The sequence below is a fragment of the Chiloscyllium punctatum genome, chromosome 2, assembly GCF_047496795.1.
Source record: "Chiloscyllium punctatum isolate Juve2018m chromosome 2, sChiPun1.3, whole genome shotgun sequence".
NCBI classification, from domain to species: Eukaryota; Metazoa; Chordata; class Chondrichthyes; order Orectolobiformes; family Hemiscylliidae; genus Chiloscyllium; species Chiloscyllium punctatum.
This window is the reverse complement of record NC_092740.1, coordinates 30648113-30666960: the sequence shown is the minus strand read 5'-3', so window position 1 is coordinate 30666960 and position 18848 is coordinate 30648113. Positions and strand designations below refer to the sequence as shown.

The 18848-nt window shown below is 43.4% G+C and overlaps 1 protein-coding gene across 16 annotated transcripts in view; it reads right to left on the bottom strand.

The window, feature by feature from the left end:
- LOC140495521 (teneurin-3) overlaps nucleotides 1-18848 on the bottom strand; it is a 2480372-nt gene that overhangs the window by 510773 nt on the left and 1950751 nt on the right. For all 16 annotated transcript variants that reach the window (XM_072594601.1, XM_072594600.1, XM_072594605.1 and 13 more), the window contains one exon: nucleotides 15398-15699. In XM_072594601.1, coding sequence (XP_072450702.1) covers nucleotides 15398-15626 — 229 coding nt within the window. In that variant the 5' untranslated portion in view covers nucleotides 15627-15699. The remainder of the gene's footprint in view (nucleotides 1-15397; nucleotides 15700-18848) is intronic.

Sequence of the window (18848 nt, the reverse complement as noted above, 5' to 3'; positions counted from 1 at the left end):
ACATTGGAAAGAAGATTGAGAGAGAATTCCAATTCTAAATCTCCTGAATTGATCGTTTAATTACATGTTTGTCATTCCTGGAAAGAAGTAACTGGTGATTTTAGTGACACTGTGTGAAAATCAGCATTGTGTGGATCGGGGGATTGGAGAAGGAACTGGTTGAGGATGCTGTAAACAGCTATAATTGAGTCCAGGTTCTCTTCCTGAAACAATTCTCAATAGAACATTACTTCGGCAGAATCTTGGCTGACTTAACGTTAACTCTGCCTGTTAATTGGTTCATTGTCCCGGTCATATCACCCTACACCACTCAGCATTATCAAGAGCTGGAATGCTAAATGGGGTCTGACAGTGAGACTCATAAATTATGAAAATCAACTGCTATAATTAACTGCAAATCAAACGTCAGCTGTCACGGATTTGCAATGAAGGAATACCTTAACTGATTGCTTCGGAGACCTAATGAAGCGAAACAAATAGCAAAACAGCCAAATATCAGTCTCCAGTGCAATGTCACGCTTTCGAACAATGACATTGGCCAGCTCAGAGGAGACTTTTAACTTGAATTCCGTTTATCCCTGGGATTTGTTGCAGTTCTGCAACAGTTGTTACAGTAAATTGCGGTATGTATGGTTTATTTTGCTAACCCCTTGGGAGCCGAAATATTATATGATTGGAAAATAAAGTTCACTCTAATTTTCTGCCTTCTCTTGTGTCCTGAACTGGGGATGCTATGATTTGCATTGCCTCACTCTTGGGAACTGTGCCTTCAACTGCCTGGGACCTGAACTCCAAATTTCTCTCTCTAAGCTTCGCAGCCTTGCTCCTCCCTTCCCATTATGATGCTCCATACCTTTTGTTCCCTTGTGTTAACATATCTTAGGCAACTCCCTGTCCAATTCCGTCTCATAACATTTCTGTAAAAATGCCTTGGTTTAACAACATCAACAATACTATCAGAAATCCAATTGTTAGATTGTCATTTTATGTTTTGCGGCATTTGGATGTCAGAGCAAGATTAGACCATTCAACCCTTCACAATTGCCGCACTATTCATGAACATGGAATCCCTATAGGGCGGCACGGTGGCACAGTGGTTAGCACTGCTGTCTCACAGCGCCAGGGACCTGGGTTCAATTCCCGACTCAGGCGGCTGACTGTGTGGAGTTTGCATGTTCTCCCCGTGTCTGCGTGGGTTTCCTCCGGGTGCTCCGGTTTCCTCCCACAGTCCAAAGATGGGCAAGTCAGGTGAATTGGCCATGCTGAATTGCCCGTAGTGTTAGGTAAATGTAGGGGATTGGGTGGGTTGCGCTTCGGCGGGTCGGTGTGGACTTGTTGGGCTGAAGGGCCTGTTTCCACAGTGTAAGTAATCTAATCTCTAGTGTGAAAACAGGCCCTTTGGCCCAACAAGTCTACACCGACTCTGCAAAGAGGAACCCACCCAGACGCATTCCCCTACCCTATATTTATCCTGACTAAAACACCTAATCTACACAACCCTGAACACTGTGGGCAATTCAACATGGCCACTTCCCAAAGCCATTGTCACTCAAGATTTTGCCACCAGAACTACAACTTTGAATTAGAATTCTGACAGTGTGGAAACAGGCCCTTTGGAACAACAAGTCCACATCGACCCTCCGAAGAGCAACCCACCCAGACCCATTCTCTTACCCTATTATCCCTACATTTACTCCTAATTAATGCAGCTAGCCGACATATCCCTGAACACTATGGGCAATTCAGCATGGCCAAATCTCCTAACCTGCACATCTTTGGATTGTGGGAAGAAACCGGAGCACCCAGAGGAAACCCACCCATACATGGGGAGAATGTGCAAACTTCGCACAGACAGTCATCTGAGGCTAGAATCAAACTCGGGTACTGGTGCTGTGAGGCAATAGTGCTAGCCACTGGCTGTGGTCTGAACTCCACTTTCCTTTCTGCTCTCTGCAGCTCTATTGCTTTTAACTCTCTTATCTCTCAAAAATCCATCTAATGCAGACTTGAGTAAGTTTCTCCAATTAGTGGCTGTGCGCACGTGTGGCTGCTATTCAAATGCGAATGTCTGAAATGAGCTAGTTAATTTCACCACATACACATGTGACAAACAAAGGCCCTGTCACATTCAGTCAACCTAAAACAGTAACTTACAGCACAGCTCGCTCAGCAGTGAGCAAAAGCAGGGCCTCTGACTGTGTTCCTCTTGCTTTGCTGTTTGTGGGATCTTGCTGTGCATAAATTCACAGCCTCATTTCTGACATGACAGCGGCTATACTTCTTCAGTTATGACATGCTTTGAGATGTCCTGAGGTTGCAAACGGTTTTTATATCTGTAAGCTCTTCCTTTTGTTGCCGGTTTTAGATGCCCCAAGGTTGGTGGCAGACCTGTGGTCGGTTGACTGGATAGTTGGTTTATTGTGAGCAATGATATCATCAGCGCATGTTCAGTTCCTGTCCCACCATGAAGGTCCCACTTCCTTGACCTCTCACCTTGCCTGAGTTAAACCACGACCAGTCTTCTCTCTATAATGAGAGTGTGGTCCTCTGGGATGATGGTAACTTTAACTTGACTCACTGCACAACTGTAGTTTCAACTGAGATCTGCAAAGTCAGTGTATACTGGCAACTGAAGCTATCTGAAACATTTTCTTCAGTTTTGATATTGTCATACTGTCACGGCAGTAGAAATCAATTTTCTTAAAACTATTAAAAGGAAGATTCGCACTAAGGTCTTGCTACTCTGCGGAATCTAACCCAGGTCAGCTACCAGCATTACACAATTAGCCTTAGTGGCTGTGAGCTGTACAGAGGACAATCCCTTGATCACGATTTCACTGTCCCCTTGTTGAAGTATGAACAGCGACTGTTAGCTGTTGTTCACTCACTCTGAAGGCAGAATCTAGCTCACAGTCCAGTGTAGTACTGAGAGAATGCTGCTCTGTCATAGAGCAGAACTGTATAGCCCACGATGTTGTGCCGAAATGAAGCCAAATTAAACTAATCCCTTCTCCCTAACCTTGGTCCATATCCCTCCATTTTTTGCATATTCATGTGCTTATCTAAAAGTCCCTTAAACACCCCTATTGTATCTGCCTCCACCACCACACCTGGAATAACATTCCACACTCCTACCACTCTCTGTGTAAAACACTTGCCCCTCACATCTCTTTTGAACGTTCCCCGCTCACCTTAAATGCATGCTCCCTTGTATTAGACATTTCAACTTTTCAACTCTGGGAAGAAGATTCTGACTGTCAATCCTAGCTGTGAATCTCATAATTTTATAGACTTCTATCAAATTTTCTCTCAGCATCCTTCACTTCAGAGAAAACAACCCAAGTTTTTCTAGTCTCTCATACCCTCCAATCCAGGCAGCATCCTGGTGTACCTCTTCTGCATCCAAAGGCTCCACATCCTTTCGGTAATGTGGTGACCAGAACTGAACACAATACTCCAAGTGTGGCCTAACCAAAGTGTTATAAAGCTGCAGGCCTGAGGAAGAGTCACCCGACCCAAAACATTAACTCTGATTTCTCTCCACAGATGCTGTCAGACCTAATGAGTTTTTCTAGCAACTTCTGTTTTTGATCCTGACTCTTATACTCAATTCCCTGACCAATAAAGGCAAGCATGCGATACGCTACTTGCGTAGCCACTTTCAGGGAGCTACGAAAATGAACCCCAAGATCCCTCTGCATATCAATGCTGTTCAGGGTCCTGTCATTAACTATATACTTTTCCTTAACAAGTTGATCTCCCAAAGTGCACCACCTCTCACTTACTCAGATTAAACTCTATCTACCATTTCTCTGCCCATATCTGCAACTAATCAGTATCTTGCTGTTCGCTTTGACAACCTTCGACACTATCTACAACTCCACTGATCTTTGTATTGTCTACAAACTTAGTAACCCACCCATCTATGTTTTCACCAAGTAATCTATATATATTACAAACAACAGAGGTTCGTGCGGAACATCACTAGTCACAGACCTCCAGCCAGAAATACCACTGCCTTCTGTGGGCAACCTATATCTGAATCCACGAGACCATGTCACCATGCATCTTAACCTTCTGGATGAGCTTATTATGAGGGACCTTGTCGAAAGCCTTACAAAAATCCATGTACGCAACATCCATTGCTCTAGCCTCATTGATCACCTTTGTCACCTCCTCGGAAAATTCAAGAGGGTAAGACATGACCTGCCCTACACAAAGCCATGCTGACTGTCCCTAATTATGCCAGAGTTTTCCAAATGCCTGAAAACCCTATCCCTAAGAATTCTCTCCAATAGCTTGCCAACCACCAATGTGAGACTCACCAGTCGACAGTTTCTTGGATTACCCCTATTTACCTTCTTGAACAGAGGAACAACATTAGCTACTTGCTCGTCCTCCAGGACCTCTCCAGTGATGAGCAAAAGTCTTGGTCAGAGTCCCAGCAATATCCTCTCTTGCCTCTCCCAATAACCTGCCATAGATACCATCGGGCTCTGGGGACTTATCCACCTTAATGTTCTTCAAGAGATCCAACTCTACTTCTTTCTTGATGTCAAATGCACTAGTTTATTAGCATGCTCCATGAGTGGTTCTGAGCAACCTGCTTAATAGCTCTCTCTAACTCAACATCGTTGTTGTATAAGGATGTAGGAATCTGAAAAGGTGAGTGCAGAATAGTGTCTTACTATGATGGCAACCACTACAATGATTTCAAATGGGCTTTGTGGGAAAACAACTGAGAAACTCAAAGGAGTAAGACCTACCATCAGGATCTCCCTCATTGTCTCAGTAACAATGTCTATCATATTGATATAATATGCTGCTATTAAGCAACAACTACACCTTCTTTAAGACATGATTGTCTTATCATTAAACTATTGAAGTGGTTTTCCTCTACTATACCAGACTGAGTAGGTCCTGTAATTCTCCACCAGGAAAGCCAATTGATCACAGATCGCTCGTATGATAGGATGAGCAGTGGTGAGGATTCATCATCAACAATCACTGAGCAGATTATCAACTCATTCTTACAAGTTCAATTCCAGCCTCAAGTAACTGTCTGTGCGGGGTTTGCATATTCTCCCCGTGTCTGCATGGGTTTCCACAATGTGCTCTGGCTTCCTTCCACAGTCCAAAGATGTGCAGATTAGTGAATTGGCTGTGCTAAATTGCCCCAGTGTCCGGAGATGTGTAGCTATGGTAAATGAGGAGTTACGTGGATGTAGTGGGTCTGGGTGGGAGGGGTGGTGTGGACTTGATGGGCTGAATGGCCTGTTTCCACACTGTAGGGATTCTATGATTCTGCACTTCATTGGTTGGGAAGTGTTTTGCTATGCCCTGGGACGATTAAAGATACCATATAAAAATAAATTTGTTTCCAAAGTGTCAGCTACTGGATAAGGACCAGGTCAAGCTTTTCTGAGCTGTCCTACTGGCCATCACACTCTGGGCTAACAAATACAGAAATAAAAACAGAAATAGGAATGTCTCGTCAGCACGGTGTAGCTATCAACTGTGAACAAATGCAACTCGAGAAATGGACAGGATAGGGTAAAGGACACTGAACAAAATAATAATTGCAAGTAACAACCTATATTCCTCCAGCAGCTTTAACATCATGAAAGTCCCTAAGGCTGGTGAATAAGAGTGCTGTAAAGTATAATTTGATTCTGAGTCACCTATGGAGACGTAGGTTGAGGAGATCTGTTTTACTTAAAGGAACCACGGTGGCTCAGTGGTTAGCACTGCTGCCTCACATCACCAAGGTCCCAGGTTCGATGCCAGCCTCTGATGACTGTCTGTGTGGAGTTTGCATATTCTCCTTGTGTCTGCGTGGGTTTCCTCAAGGTGCTCCGGTTTCCTCCCACAGTCCAAAGATGTACAAGTCAGGTGAATTGGACATGCTAAATTGCCCATAGTGTTAGGTGCATTAGTCAGAGCGAAATGGGTCTGGGTGGGTTACTCTTCGGAGGGTCAGTGTGGACTGGTTGGGCCGAAGAGTCTGTTTCCACATTCCAGGGAATCTAAAGTAGAGAGGCAGAGTGGGTGCTAAAGGGTCTTCTACAGCTTATGGACAAGGTGGCGAAAAGTATGGTTGCTGATAATGGAGTGATTACATTGAGAAGCATGAAACTAGAGGATGGAAGTCTGTGGGACTAGAGGAGATAGTGATCGGCAAAGCCCGGGAGAGATCTGAAAACCAGAATGAGAATTTTAAAATTGTTAATGAACAGGAATCCAGGCATAATGGATGGATGGGACCTGGTGCCAATAAAGCCATGGTCAGGAGAGTTTTGGTTGACCCAAATTTCCAGAGGATAGAATATGAGAGGCCAGCCAGGAGTGGATTACAATAGTTAAGTGCACAGGTCAGAAAAGTGTGAATGAGAGTTCTGCTGGGAGGCGAATTGAGGCTGGACATAGTCGAAAGTTTTACCGATGACAGGATTATGTGGTCATGAGTTCATCTCGCAGTTAAATATGGAACCAAGTAGGCACACTGTCTTGATGATACCAGGAAGTTGTACACACGTGCAAGAGTTTGATAGCTTTCATTACAAGGGCTGAGGGGACTCTGAGTTCCATGCCAAATCAGACATTCCAACTTGTTTCTGAGGGCTACTCATTCATAGATATTGCAATCTTGCAGATGCTGGGACAGAACTATGTGTCTCAACTGCAAACTCATGGTCCAAGTGAGGACTCTGTTGAGTTAGGTCTGAAGAAACTGGAGTGACAAAGAATCCATTAGCATCCTTCTCAGCTGCTGGCCCCTGGAACTCACAGATTGTCTCACTTACACAATGCTCCAGGCCTCAAAGGGTTAAAGGGTCTGACAACAAGTCACACACATTGCATGCTCAGTTACAGATTTCTAACATGGAATGGAAAAGTCTTTAAAACCAATAATCGAATCAATGACAGCATCGAGTGCTTAATCTAGTTACAGCAGTTTGTTTGCCCATGTCTTGGAGCATTCCGGAGTTGCAGAAGGGTGAGTCTGTGCAAAACATCTAAAGGAAATACATCTGTTCCCTTGACTCTCAAGGAGAATCGAGTTCAAGGGGAATAGTCTCCTTTATAAGGAATTGTAGCATTCTCTGCTTCCCCTGCACTCTCAACTCCCCACCTCAATCCCTCTGCCAAACTATCCAGTACAATTGGAGCTGACTCCAACCTTAGGCAGCAATATATTTACAATAAACAGTCTGGTACCCTGGGGGTAATCAGAACACGGCAGCAGCCTTGCTGTTAAATCAAACAGGTTGTTGCTGATTAAGAAACCCATCACATCCCCAGCTCTGGATGATTGCCATGGAAACTCTACTATAACGTAATAAGAGTTTGCTTAATAATAAGAATGGAAGTTTGCACATTCGCCCTGTGTCTGTGTGAGTTTCCTCCAGGTGCTCCGGTTTCCTCCCAAAATCCAAAGATGTGCAGGTCAGGTGAATTTACCATCATAAATTGTCCATAGTGTTCAGGGATGTGTAGGTTAGATGCATTAATCAAGAGTAAATGCAGAATAATAGGGTAGGGGAATGGGTTTTGATGGGGAAACTCTTCGCGTGTCAGTGTGAACTTGCTGGGTTGAAGGGCCTGTTTCCACACTGTAGGGATTCTATTTGAAGACCATAAGATATATGAGTGGAATTAGTTCATTTGGTCTGTGGAGTCTGCTCCACCATTCACTGTGGCTAATATGTTTCTTAGCCCTATTCTCCTGTCTTCTCCCCATAGCCTTTGATCCCTTTACCAATCAAGAACCTATCTGTCTCTTTCTTAAATACACTCAAGGACTTGGCCTCCACAGCCCTCTGCAGCAGTGAGCTCCACAGATTCTTTGGTGATGATGAGATAGATAAGAATGGCGAGAGCAGTCCCAACAATTGAACAACAATGGAGGATGTTGTGGTCAACCATGTTAAACAAGCTAAAGACAAGTTGTGAGGATGAGGAAGGATAGTTTATCTCTGTGGCAGTCTCATAGGATGTTATGTGTGAGTTTGATATGAGCTACTTTGGTACTGTGACAGAGGCCTCAAGACAGATTAAAGACTGCCACCTCTGTTTATAAGTTTCCCAACTAGCCACAACCAGTCGCCAGTGGGCGGCACGGTGGCACAGTAGTTAGCACTGCTGCCTCACAGCGCCGGAGACCCGGGTTCAATTCCTGCCTCAGGCGACTGACTGTGTGGAGTTTGCACATTCTCTCTGTGTCTGTGTGGGTTTCCTCCGGGGGCTCCGGTTTCCTCCCACAGTCACAAAGATGTGCAGGTCAGGTGAATTGGCCATGCTAAATTGCCTGTAGTGTTAGGTGAGGGATAAATGTAGAGGTGTGGGTGGGTTGTGCTTCAGTGGGTCGGTGTGGACTTGTTGGGCCGAAGGGCCTGTTTCCACACTGTAATGTAATCTAACCCTTCTGTTGGATTTTTGTACACTCCTGTCAATGGGCTTTCCCCATTGAAGTTTATTTTTTGAGAACAATTACTGTGCACAGTCCAGACTGTCTGTATGTATGGTGCAGGTTAGCCTGAGGTGTTCTGGTTCAGAAGATTTTTAAGTGTAGCTTGAGAAATGCAAAGACTACACTCTCAATGATTACTTCAGTTCCTTTTTTGACAGGGACTGAAAACAGTGTTGCTGCCCTGAATCCTCACTCACTGGTTATTCTCTCTCAGGGAGTGGCTATCGCCATGGCTATCCTCCTCATGAAGATTCACAAATGAATATGCCAACATTATCATGCACAGGTTCAAACAAGACTTCTTCTCTCCGCAGGACCTCCAACCAACACCATACACCAGGTACATTGATGACATTTTCTTCCTCTGGACCCATGGCAAGGAGTTACTGATAAAACTCCAGTGATATCAACAAGTTTCATCCCACCATCAAACTCACCACGGACTACTCTCTACTATCTGTCTCATTCTTGGACACATGTGTCTCCATCAAGGACGGACACCTCAGCACCTCACTCTACCGCAAACCCACAGACAACCTCACAATGCGACACTTCTCCAGCTTCCACCCAAAACATATTAAAACAGCCATCCCCTATGGACAAGCCCTACGCATACACTGGATCTGCTCAGATGAGGAGGAACGTGACGGGACCCTGGAAGTACTCAAGGATGCCCCCATAAGAATGGCATACGATGCTCAACTCATCGACCGCCAGTTCCGACGTGCCACAGCAAGGAACTGTAATGACCTCCAGTACTTTCCAGGAGCTGAAAAACTACGCCATGTTCTTCACAGCCTGTAACACATTATCAATGAGGATGAGCACCTCGCCAAGACCTTCCCCACACCTCCACTGCTCGCCTTTAAACAACCACCAAACCTCATCAGATCATTGTTCATATCAAACTGCCTGGCTTTCAGGACAACACTATACAACCCTGTTATGGTAGGTGCTGCAAGATGTATCAGCGTGTGGGCATGGATACCACCATTACACGTGGAGACACCTCCCACCATGTACATGGCAGGTAGTCATGCGTCTCAGCCAATGTTGCCTATCTCATAAGCTGCAGACAAGGATGCCCTGAGGTATGGTACATCGGTGAAACTGAGCAGAGGCTACGGCAACGGATGAATGGGCACCGCACAACAATCAACAGACAGGAGGGTTCCCTCCCAGTTGGGGAACACTTCAGCGGTCCAGGACATTTTACCTTGGACCTTCAGGTGACCATCCTCCAAGAAGGACTTCAGGACAGGCAGCAGCGAAAAGTGGCCAAACAGAGGTACCCACAGGGAGAGCCTCAACTGGGACCTTGGGTTCATGTCACACGATAGGTGACCACCATTGAATTATAAGCACACACAGACACTCCTACACACACACACAATCAGGCAGTCTCCCTCTCTCTGTCTCTCTCACACACACAGACTTCTATACACAGACACTCACACACACTCCCACAGACACACATGCACCCTCTCACAGACTTAGACCCCTTTACAATCACACACACACATACAGTCTCTTTCACAGACACACACATACCCACATGCACACATACACATATATGTTTGTGGGGTGAATTTGTACTTGCAGAGTTACATTGTACTTTGCTCAAGAACTGACTGAATCCATGAAAGATTCTGTTTATTCATTTTTTAGATGAGACTCAGTCTAAACATGATGGCACAGACAGCAGTACACAGGGGGCTAACACCTTCAACATATTAACTGTGCTGACACCAATTGTTACAGTTAACCTGAGAACATAACTTTTAAAAAAAGTTTTGTGATTTACTTTTGAAAGAACTGAAACTAACATGGTCATTTTAACAGATGAAAGACTTAACAAACAATCAAGATATTTTTCAATGTACAATTTCAGTTACATCACACTGTAAACTTTTGCTATAAATTCTGTGTCTTACAATTGTGTACTCCACAACCACCTGAAGGAGCAGCGCTCCAAAAGCTAGTGCTTCTAATTAAACCTATTGGACTATAACCTGGTGTTGTGTGATTTTTAACTTTGTACACAAATGAATAATTCACTAATTATTCTTTGTAGCGAATGTGTGACTTGGTGGGCCACTTCACTGAGTGCTGTTGGACTGGAGTGACTTACAAGAATGAACGAATGGCAGATTTCCTTCACTAAAGGATATTCCTCAGCCAGCTCAATTGTTGAACGCCAATTTGACAGTTCCACAGTCATCTTTTTTTGGTTCCTGCCTGCTTTCAGTTAAAGAGTTTTAAGAGCATTTTAAACTTTTCCAATTGCCATGGACATTCTTTAACCCACATCCTGAGGATTACAAATCCAGGGTGCTGGATCATCCATTTCAGTAACATCGCTAATAGTACGACAAGGCTAACAGGGAGATTTTGGCAGGCTCAAGAATTTCAACACACTTTCAGGCATCTCAGCCAAGCTGGTCGGACATGATGCATCAACTTGAGTATGTGCAGCCTCATCACGGCACCCACGCCAATCTCTGTGGGCTCAGTAGTCACTTTCAGCAGGGGCCACTGGAGAGCAACACATGGCCATCTACCTTTTCCTTAGGCAGAAGACAGTGGGGTAGCACTTGACAGTATGACAGAGTCTGAAACATACTAATGAGGTTGTAGTTAATGTCCTAGGGGTGGCATGGTGGCTCAGTTGTTCGCACTGCTGCCTCACAGTGGCAGGGATCCAGGCTCGATTCCAGCCTCAGGCGACTGTCTGTGTGGAGTTTACACATTCTCCCCATATCTGCGTGGGTTTCGTCCGGGTGCTTCAGTTTCCTCCTATACTCCAAAGATATGCAGGTTAGGTGAATTAGCTGTGCTAAATTGCCCATAGTGTTAGGCGCATTAAGTCATAGGGAAATGGGTTTGGGTGTGTCTTCGGAGGGTCGGTATGCACTTGTTGCGCTGAAGGGCCTGCAAGGAATCTAATCAAATCTAATCCTACCACTGTAAATGCACCACTGACTTTACTGGCAATAAAAATGTGAAGAGACATGAACTTGTCTTGTACTCTCAGCTGTTACACAAACTGCACTGATCTGCCCCTTGAATCAAATTGGTTGGGACCAGAAGTTTCCATGAGAGCCATGCTTCAATACCACATCTCATACCAAATTTACCCACTGAGTCTCTCGATTCCAACTAGGTCCAATGTGCTACCAAACCAACCTCGACTTGGTAACACCTGTCTATTTCTCTCTTAGAATTACATCCAGCCCACTGGCCAAAAAGGTAAGTGACATCATAGATCTCACTACAAAACACTGCACAATTGCAAACAATTCAAATTTATTGACAAAGGAAAAGGCCAATCGCTCACTGCTGGAAGTAAGATTCCTGAACTCCTGCAGTCAGATGTTTATGTTCTCAGTAATTCTGGTATCTGAATGTCTTGATGCTGGATTGACACCAAAATGAAAGTATGTGAAGTTAGACAGTGTTGTCCAGGTCTGGTACAGTCGGTGCAGAATGGGTCTTAGTGGGATGCAGTCAGAATCAGCCAAGGCAAAGGCTGTCAGTCATGGTGATTGGAACGTACTTGTCTGTGAGTGGATAGGTTGTGGTTTGAAATCCTATTCCAGGAGCATGAAGAAATAATCTCGGCTCACTAGCTTCAATATGTTGACACTTCAGACTAATACCAAAGAGGGCTGGGTCATAACAAGTGCTGTCTTTCAGCTCTGTCAAGTGGATGCAAAAGATCCCGTGGCATTATTTTTGAGAAGACTCAGGGAAGTTCTTGTAAGCCCCTTGGTCATAAGCAATACCAACAACAAAACAAAGTTACATTATTTGACATTTATGATATTGCTATTTGGAATTAGCAGCTACACTTCCTTCATGACAACAATACCTGATCAGAATGGTCCTGTGGTTATAAAAGGCACTTCATGAAGCACAATATTTTGATTGGTTGGTAGTTATGTGATGGATAGGCAGGAAGGAGGGTAAAAAGGAAGGTAGGAAAGAAGGAAGGAAGGAGGGAAGATAAGAATAAAAGGAATATAGAAGGCTCTTTGCTGTTCTACCTTGCTGCTGCATGTACTTGACAGGCATTAGCTGTAACTGGGAGGGCAACTTTAAGCTCATCTTTTCTGGTCTTTTTACTTATTTAATAAAAAAACTCTCTTGACTAAATCCATAATGTGTTTGTACCTTCTTTTATATTAATCAATTTATTATTGTCACATGTACCAAGCTATAGTGAAAAGTGTTGTTTTGCGGGGTATACAGGCATATCATATCAGACAAGTGTATCAGGGTAGCTGAACAGAGTGCAGAATACAGTCTTACAGCCACAGAGAAGGTGCTGAGGGAGAGAGACTGGGATTAACGTTTGAGAGGTTTATTCAAAAGTCTGATAACAACAGGGAAAAATACACGGTTTAAGGAGTTAAAATCTTCGGCGAAACGGAATTAGTAAACTGTCAGTTAATATTAGTGTGAAATCTGTTAGTTTCAAGGGATTTAAATGTTATGGCTTTAGGAACACTGACATGCTAATTGTACTTTAATTCTCTTGTCTTCAGTCTGTAAGGTGCATTATTAATGGATGACATTTAATTTCACTGGAATTTCATCTTAATGTGTTTCATCACACCCCACACCCGATCATCACCATTATTTCCCCTTCCTCTCAGGAAGGAAATGAAAGCTTTGTATTCAGCTCAAACCTGAATAAAACTACGAATTTGGATGAAAAATTGGCTGAAGAGAGGGAAGCCTTGGATAATGCCTAATGCTGCTTTAGATCTGCTTATTGAAACTGGCTCCAAACATCTATCAGTTGGGATTTGCTGAGTCCCTTCGGTAGACAGTGCTTTCTTGCATTGCTTGTTCTGAATTGGCTTCCAGGAGATACACAAGAGTTTTTTTTTGACTATTCTATCCACTTCTTCTTGTAAGAAGGAGAAGAAGCATTCAATCTCCTGACTGAAAAAAATAGAAACAATAACATTGAGAAGTGCAATTACAAAGCGTGGCACCAATGAAAGGAGCTGATGCCAATGTGATTGGCTAAATGGCGTGCCTTGATGATTCCAGCAACTCAGATGCTTGGGAAAATGTAGGGAGGTAGCCTCAGCGCAGTGCATTGTGTCAATTTGTGCACCAGGTCATTTACACAGCTCCTTGAAAGCGAAACCACAATACCCATGGCTTTCCACTTGATCTGCGTTTCAACGTGAACTTTCAGTTTCTACTGAGTACCGCTGAGTGAGCAGTGGTAAGAGCAGCCTTTCATGAGGAGCCCCACAAGTAAATGAGGCCATGCTATGATACATTGGACAACTTTTTTATTACTCAGGAACTAAGCCAATTTCTAAATCATGCGTAAGAACTCCCAAATCCTTCTCTGCTGCAGCTTCCTTCAGTCTTTCCCTGGCAAAAGTATTAAACGTCCTCCTGCCAAAGTGCATAATCTCACATTTTCCCACATTATATTCTATTTGCCAAATGTTTTTCCCCTCACTTAACCTGCCCTGCAGACTCTTTGTTTGATCCTCACCACTTACCTTCTCACTTATTTTTGTGTCATGTGCAAACTTGCCTGTAGTACATTCACTTTCCTTATTCATGTCATAAGTGTCAATTGTAAACAATTGTGAGTCCAGCATTGATCCCTGTTGCACACCATTAATTACAGTTTGCCCCATTTACCCCAATTCTCTGTTTTCTATTAGTTCGCCAATGCTCTATTCATGCTCATATCGTACATGCTTTTCCTATAACTCCAAAAATGATCTCCCACAAACTTCTAAGATTGAAACAGCAACAAAAATTACTAATTTTCTCTGTTGATAAAATATAATCAATTTTAATAAATTTTATAAATTTCGCTCCTCACTAAGATTTCTCAAATTCATTTATTAAATGGAGAAATTTTCTGTTTGATTATTTTAGTGGATTTTTGACCTTTTTTAACCAGGGTAGACCAGATTGAAGCCCAAAATTCCCCCAAATAGGGTGTGAAAAATGATTACTGCACTTGCTTTTCTAATTTAAGACTAATTTGAGAAGAAATGTATTTGCTCAAGTCTTTAAATCTTTGGAATTCCGTACCCAATGAGTTTGGAGATGAGCCATTACTGAATATGTTAAAGGCTGGGATAGACAGATTTCTTGGTATCTTAGGGAGTGGAGAGATATGGGCAATTACTGAAAAGAACAGATTTGCCCAACAAGGTATGTTTCTACTCCCATAAAAGTTCGAGGTTCAGGCTACTATCGTAGGATTCAAAGCTAGATGAGGATAGCTAGTGGGTGATATGTTACAATCTGTATTATCTACTGCAGTAGATTCACTCTGGCACTTCACTCATCTCACATCTTAGCTTGAGTCTGCTGTCTTGGTGAGCTTGGCCTCTTTGGAAATGCTTGCCTTTTTATAGCTACAACTTTCACTCATTGCAGCTCATCTTCCTGGGAGTTGTTGTGAAGAGGGCTTTTGTTGTCTGAAATTGTAAACAGTACCTTATTACCATGTTGCCTCAATGGCAGATGGATACAGCAAAAAGTGCCCCATCATTCCCATAAGTGCATCAATGAGGTACATGACATCTTCTGTTTCTAGGAAATGAGAACAGTTCTGAGCTGGTATTATTGCCTATTTTATTGGCCTGTGGTCATGTCCAGTCAATTGTACATTGTGGGCTTGGAGTCACACATGGGCCCAACTCACTAGTTGCAGCAGAACTGCTTCACTGAACCAGATGAATGTTATGCAGCTTTCATGGCCATTTTTCACGGTGGAAAGCGGCCAATTTGACCCAGTGTATTTGACAAAATTGTCAGGGTGGGCATTAAATTATTAACCTTGTGAGTTGCTCGGGCCAGTAACATAGCCACTGGATTATCAAAAACACACAGGTGTGAAGAGTCATGCAACGTAAAGTGAAGTTTTCTTTTTACCTGGTCTTGTGTACTCATCAGCCTCCCTGTGAACCAAGTCTTTGACCCTGTTTCCATACAGAAGTCTTGTATCGTGATCATACGCTTTAAGTGTTTCGCTGGAGCTGTAGGATTTCTGTGTGGGTACTCGGCAATCGTCGTTGTCCACTGATGAGCTTGTGAAGCGACGCTCCTTATCCCGCCTGTTTTTTGTCAGGGAACAGTAAGGCCTGCGTTCTTTCACATCCATACTTCAGGCATTATGTGTCCAAGCTTCTCCTTGTCTCACTCTAATCTCCCCTCGATGCTCAGCTCAGCAAGACCTGCATGAGACAAAATCAAATGTGATCAAAAAGACAGCAAATCCCTGTTGCCTTTCCTCACTTTTACACGACTTTTTCTTGATGTTGCTCAGAGTCCACATATTTACTAGAAGAGTTATTAAGAAAGCATTATCTCAAAAAATGATTCAGTGAAATGTGACAACTATGGATCTATTTTCTTTCCATTTAAATTTCCCCAACATCACCTGCAAAGTACATCCCTGAGATAGTTAACAGATTAACCACCGCTTCTGCTTCCTTCTCCGTGTTTACTTTGGTAGCAGCTGAAAAATGCAAGGAAAATAAGGAATGGCGACGCAGGTGAAAAGATTAACAAGTGAAACAGACCACTTCCATTAATATGGAGACTACAATGGCAAGTAGAGAGAGGGAAAGATGGGCCTCAGCTCCTGTGTTGGCTTGGCTCCAATAGAGCAGGTTTAGTACCGTTTCCATGACAGCAGTTATCAAATTAAGTTGGCTTCACAGCTGTCATTCAAAAATGCGCTTGCTCACACCAGAATCAAAATAAAAGTGTTCACCTCATGCGAACACCTCTGCGTTTCAGAGATTGTGAATTGTGGGACAGTCTTGAAATTTGATTAACAAAGTCCAGTACCATTTCAAAGCTGATGTGATCAAATTTATTAGAAATTATCTACTCTCTTATTTACTCTGTCCCACCTCCACACGGCATCCTCTTTCATAATGGGGGTAGCCGAACTATTATGGAAGTCTGTATGGGTGCAACAGTAATGCTGACTGATAATGTGTGTGGCTGGATGGTTATCCAAGACATGCTGTTAAAAGACAAACTGCTTTTGGAAGCTACTTGAGCAGGCTTGCTTGTAAAAGTAAACAAGGTCATGTATTTAATAATTCCCTGAAAATCTGGGCTGACATTTCTGTCAGAGTTCCCAGGCTCATGTGCTTTAAGTCTGCATGTTGTTGATAAAGCTGCTCGGTTGCCAATGACATCACTAACCTGACATAAAACCATCAAGGATACACTATCTGAAATGGAACAACATGCTTTTATTAACTAAGTAGAAATTTGAACAATTTTCCTTACCCACATTGATACTACTACTGGCTTCCATCCGTCTGTCTTTGTTGACCTAATTGCATTGTCATTTGTGATATGTTGTGACCTTATCTGCCCAACTGATACATTTTGGAATTTCAAGACAAATTTGATAACATTTTGGATGAGGAATCAATATTAACAGGAGAGAGAGCAACACAAGCCAGAAAACTGATCAATAAATTCCACCAGCTGCCATGAGCAGGGACTAATGGAATTATTTTAAAAATTATCTTTTAACTGGGCCAATGAATGGCAGATAAAGTTCAATATTGTTAATTGTGAAGTAGTCACAATGGAAGTGCAGAGCTACCTATGATGACATTGAAATAACTCCACAGTAGTCAGTGCCCTGTCACCAAGTCAACCTTTATTTACATTGCATTGTACATTGTACTTGACATGTACATGGCACTGACCCAGCTTCCTCAGAACCAGCTCTCAGAGTGAACAGGATCTCTGACACTCCTGTTTTTATCTGTCAGCCAGGGCTCCTTGATTGAACCGGATTGACAGCCCCACTCTGGGAACGCATATTCTATGAGGTCCACCTGACTGGCCTCATTACAATCACTATAGATACAACAGTGTTCTGGATCTTCAAAAAAGCAACAGTGGTCACTGGATTGCTACTATGCTCATAAATTCCCTGAATCCAACCTGGCCTACACTTTCTGGGAAACTTCTTAGCCTGGCTTTCCCACAAATTGACAGTGTAACTTCCAAGGGGAGCTCTATTGGTGCACCAGGATGAATGTAATCCCTGCTATGGAGGGATTGACTTAAAAGCAAAGGCTAAACAGGTTAGGACTGTACTCACTGGAGCTTAGAAGAAAGAGGTCTCATTGAAACATATCAGGAATCTGAAGGATCATGGTAGGATAATTGCTGAAAGGACGTCTCCCCTCATGAAAGGGTCTAGGATCAGAGGGCATAGGCTCAGACGAGAGAGGAGGAGGAATTTCTTCTCTCAGACAGTTGTGAGTCTTTGGAACTCCTTGTCACAGAGGGCTGTGGAGATCTTTGTGTATATTTAAGGCTGAGATATAGATAAATTCTGGATCAGGGTTACGGTGAAAGGGTGGAAAAGTGAATGTGAGGAATGTCAGATCAGACTTGATCTTATTGAATGATGGAGCAGGCTCGAGGGGCTAGTCCTGTTCCTACGTCTTCTGGACTTATGTTAATGAAGTAGAAAACACAGAATGCGGACCCTTTATATGGCATGAGATGTTGGGTGGAAAGTTTCAGTGTACAGCCTTTCAAGGTCAGTGAACAGTTGAGTGCATGGACGGGTGGGTTAGGTAAGGGGATAGATGGTTAGGCTGGTTAGGTTTGTGTGAGTAGTGGGTAGTGGGTGTGTGAGAGAGGTTGGGGGGTGAGGTGAGTGGGTATATTGATGGGAGGGTGAGGTGATATATTGGGGATAATCAGGTAGTCAGGGAAGGTGGTCAGGTCAAGGGGTAGCCAGGTCAGGTTGTGATGCAGTCAGGTTGAGGACTGGAGTCAGGTCCAATTGGGGGTTTAGTTGGGTGGTCAGGATGTCAGGGGTTAATCAGGTGGTTGAGTGGGTATTCAGATCAAAGTGGCATATTCAGAAGGTAAAGTGCAGTCTTGGTATCAATTCGACTTATGCGAGTCGTGTCACACCTTGGGTATGCGCATAGGTTCCATTCAGCTTAGTACCACAAACTGTCCAATGCCTCAAGATCAGAGTTCAGCCACATTCACAGACTCGCAGGAAGCAGAGAAATTGTACCTCAGAGGGTGAAACATTCAGAGACCCAAAGATCTGGCCCGCATGTATAGTTCCCTTAAACGTATTAGCATGGCAGACTTTACACCAACACCTTATGAAGCTAAAAATCACACAACACCAGGTTATAGTCCAACAGGTTTAATTGGAAGCACACTAGCTTTCTGAGCGTCGCTCTTTCATCAGGTGACAGTGATATCACCTGATGAAGGAGCGTCGCTCCGAAAGCTAGTGTGCTTCCAATTAAACCTGTTGGACTATAACCTGGTGTTGTGTGATTTTTAACTTTGTACACCCCAGTCCAACACC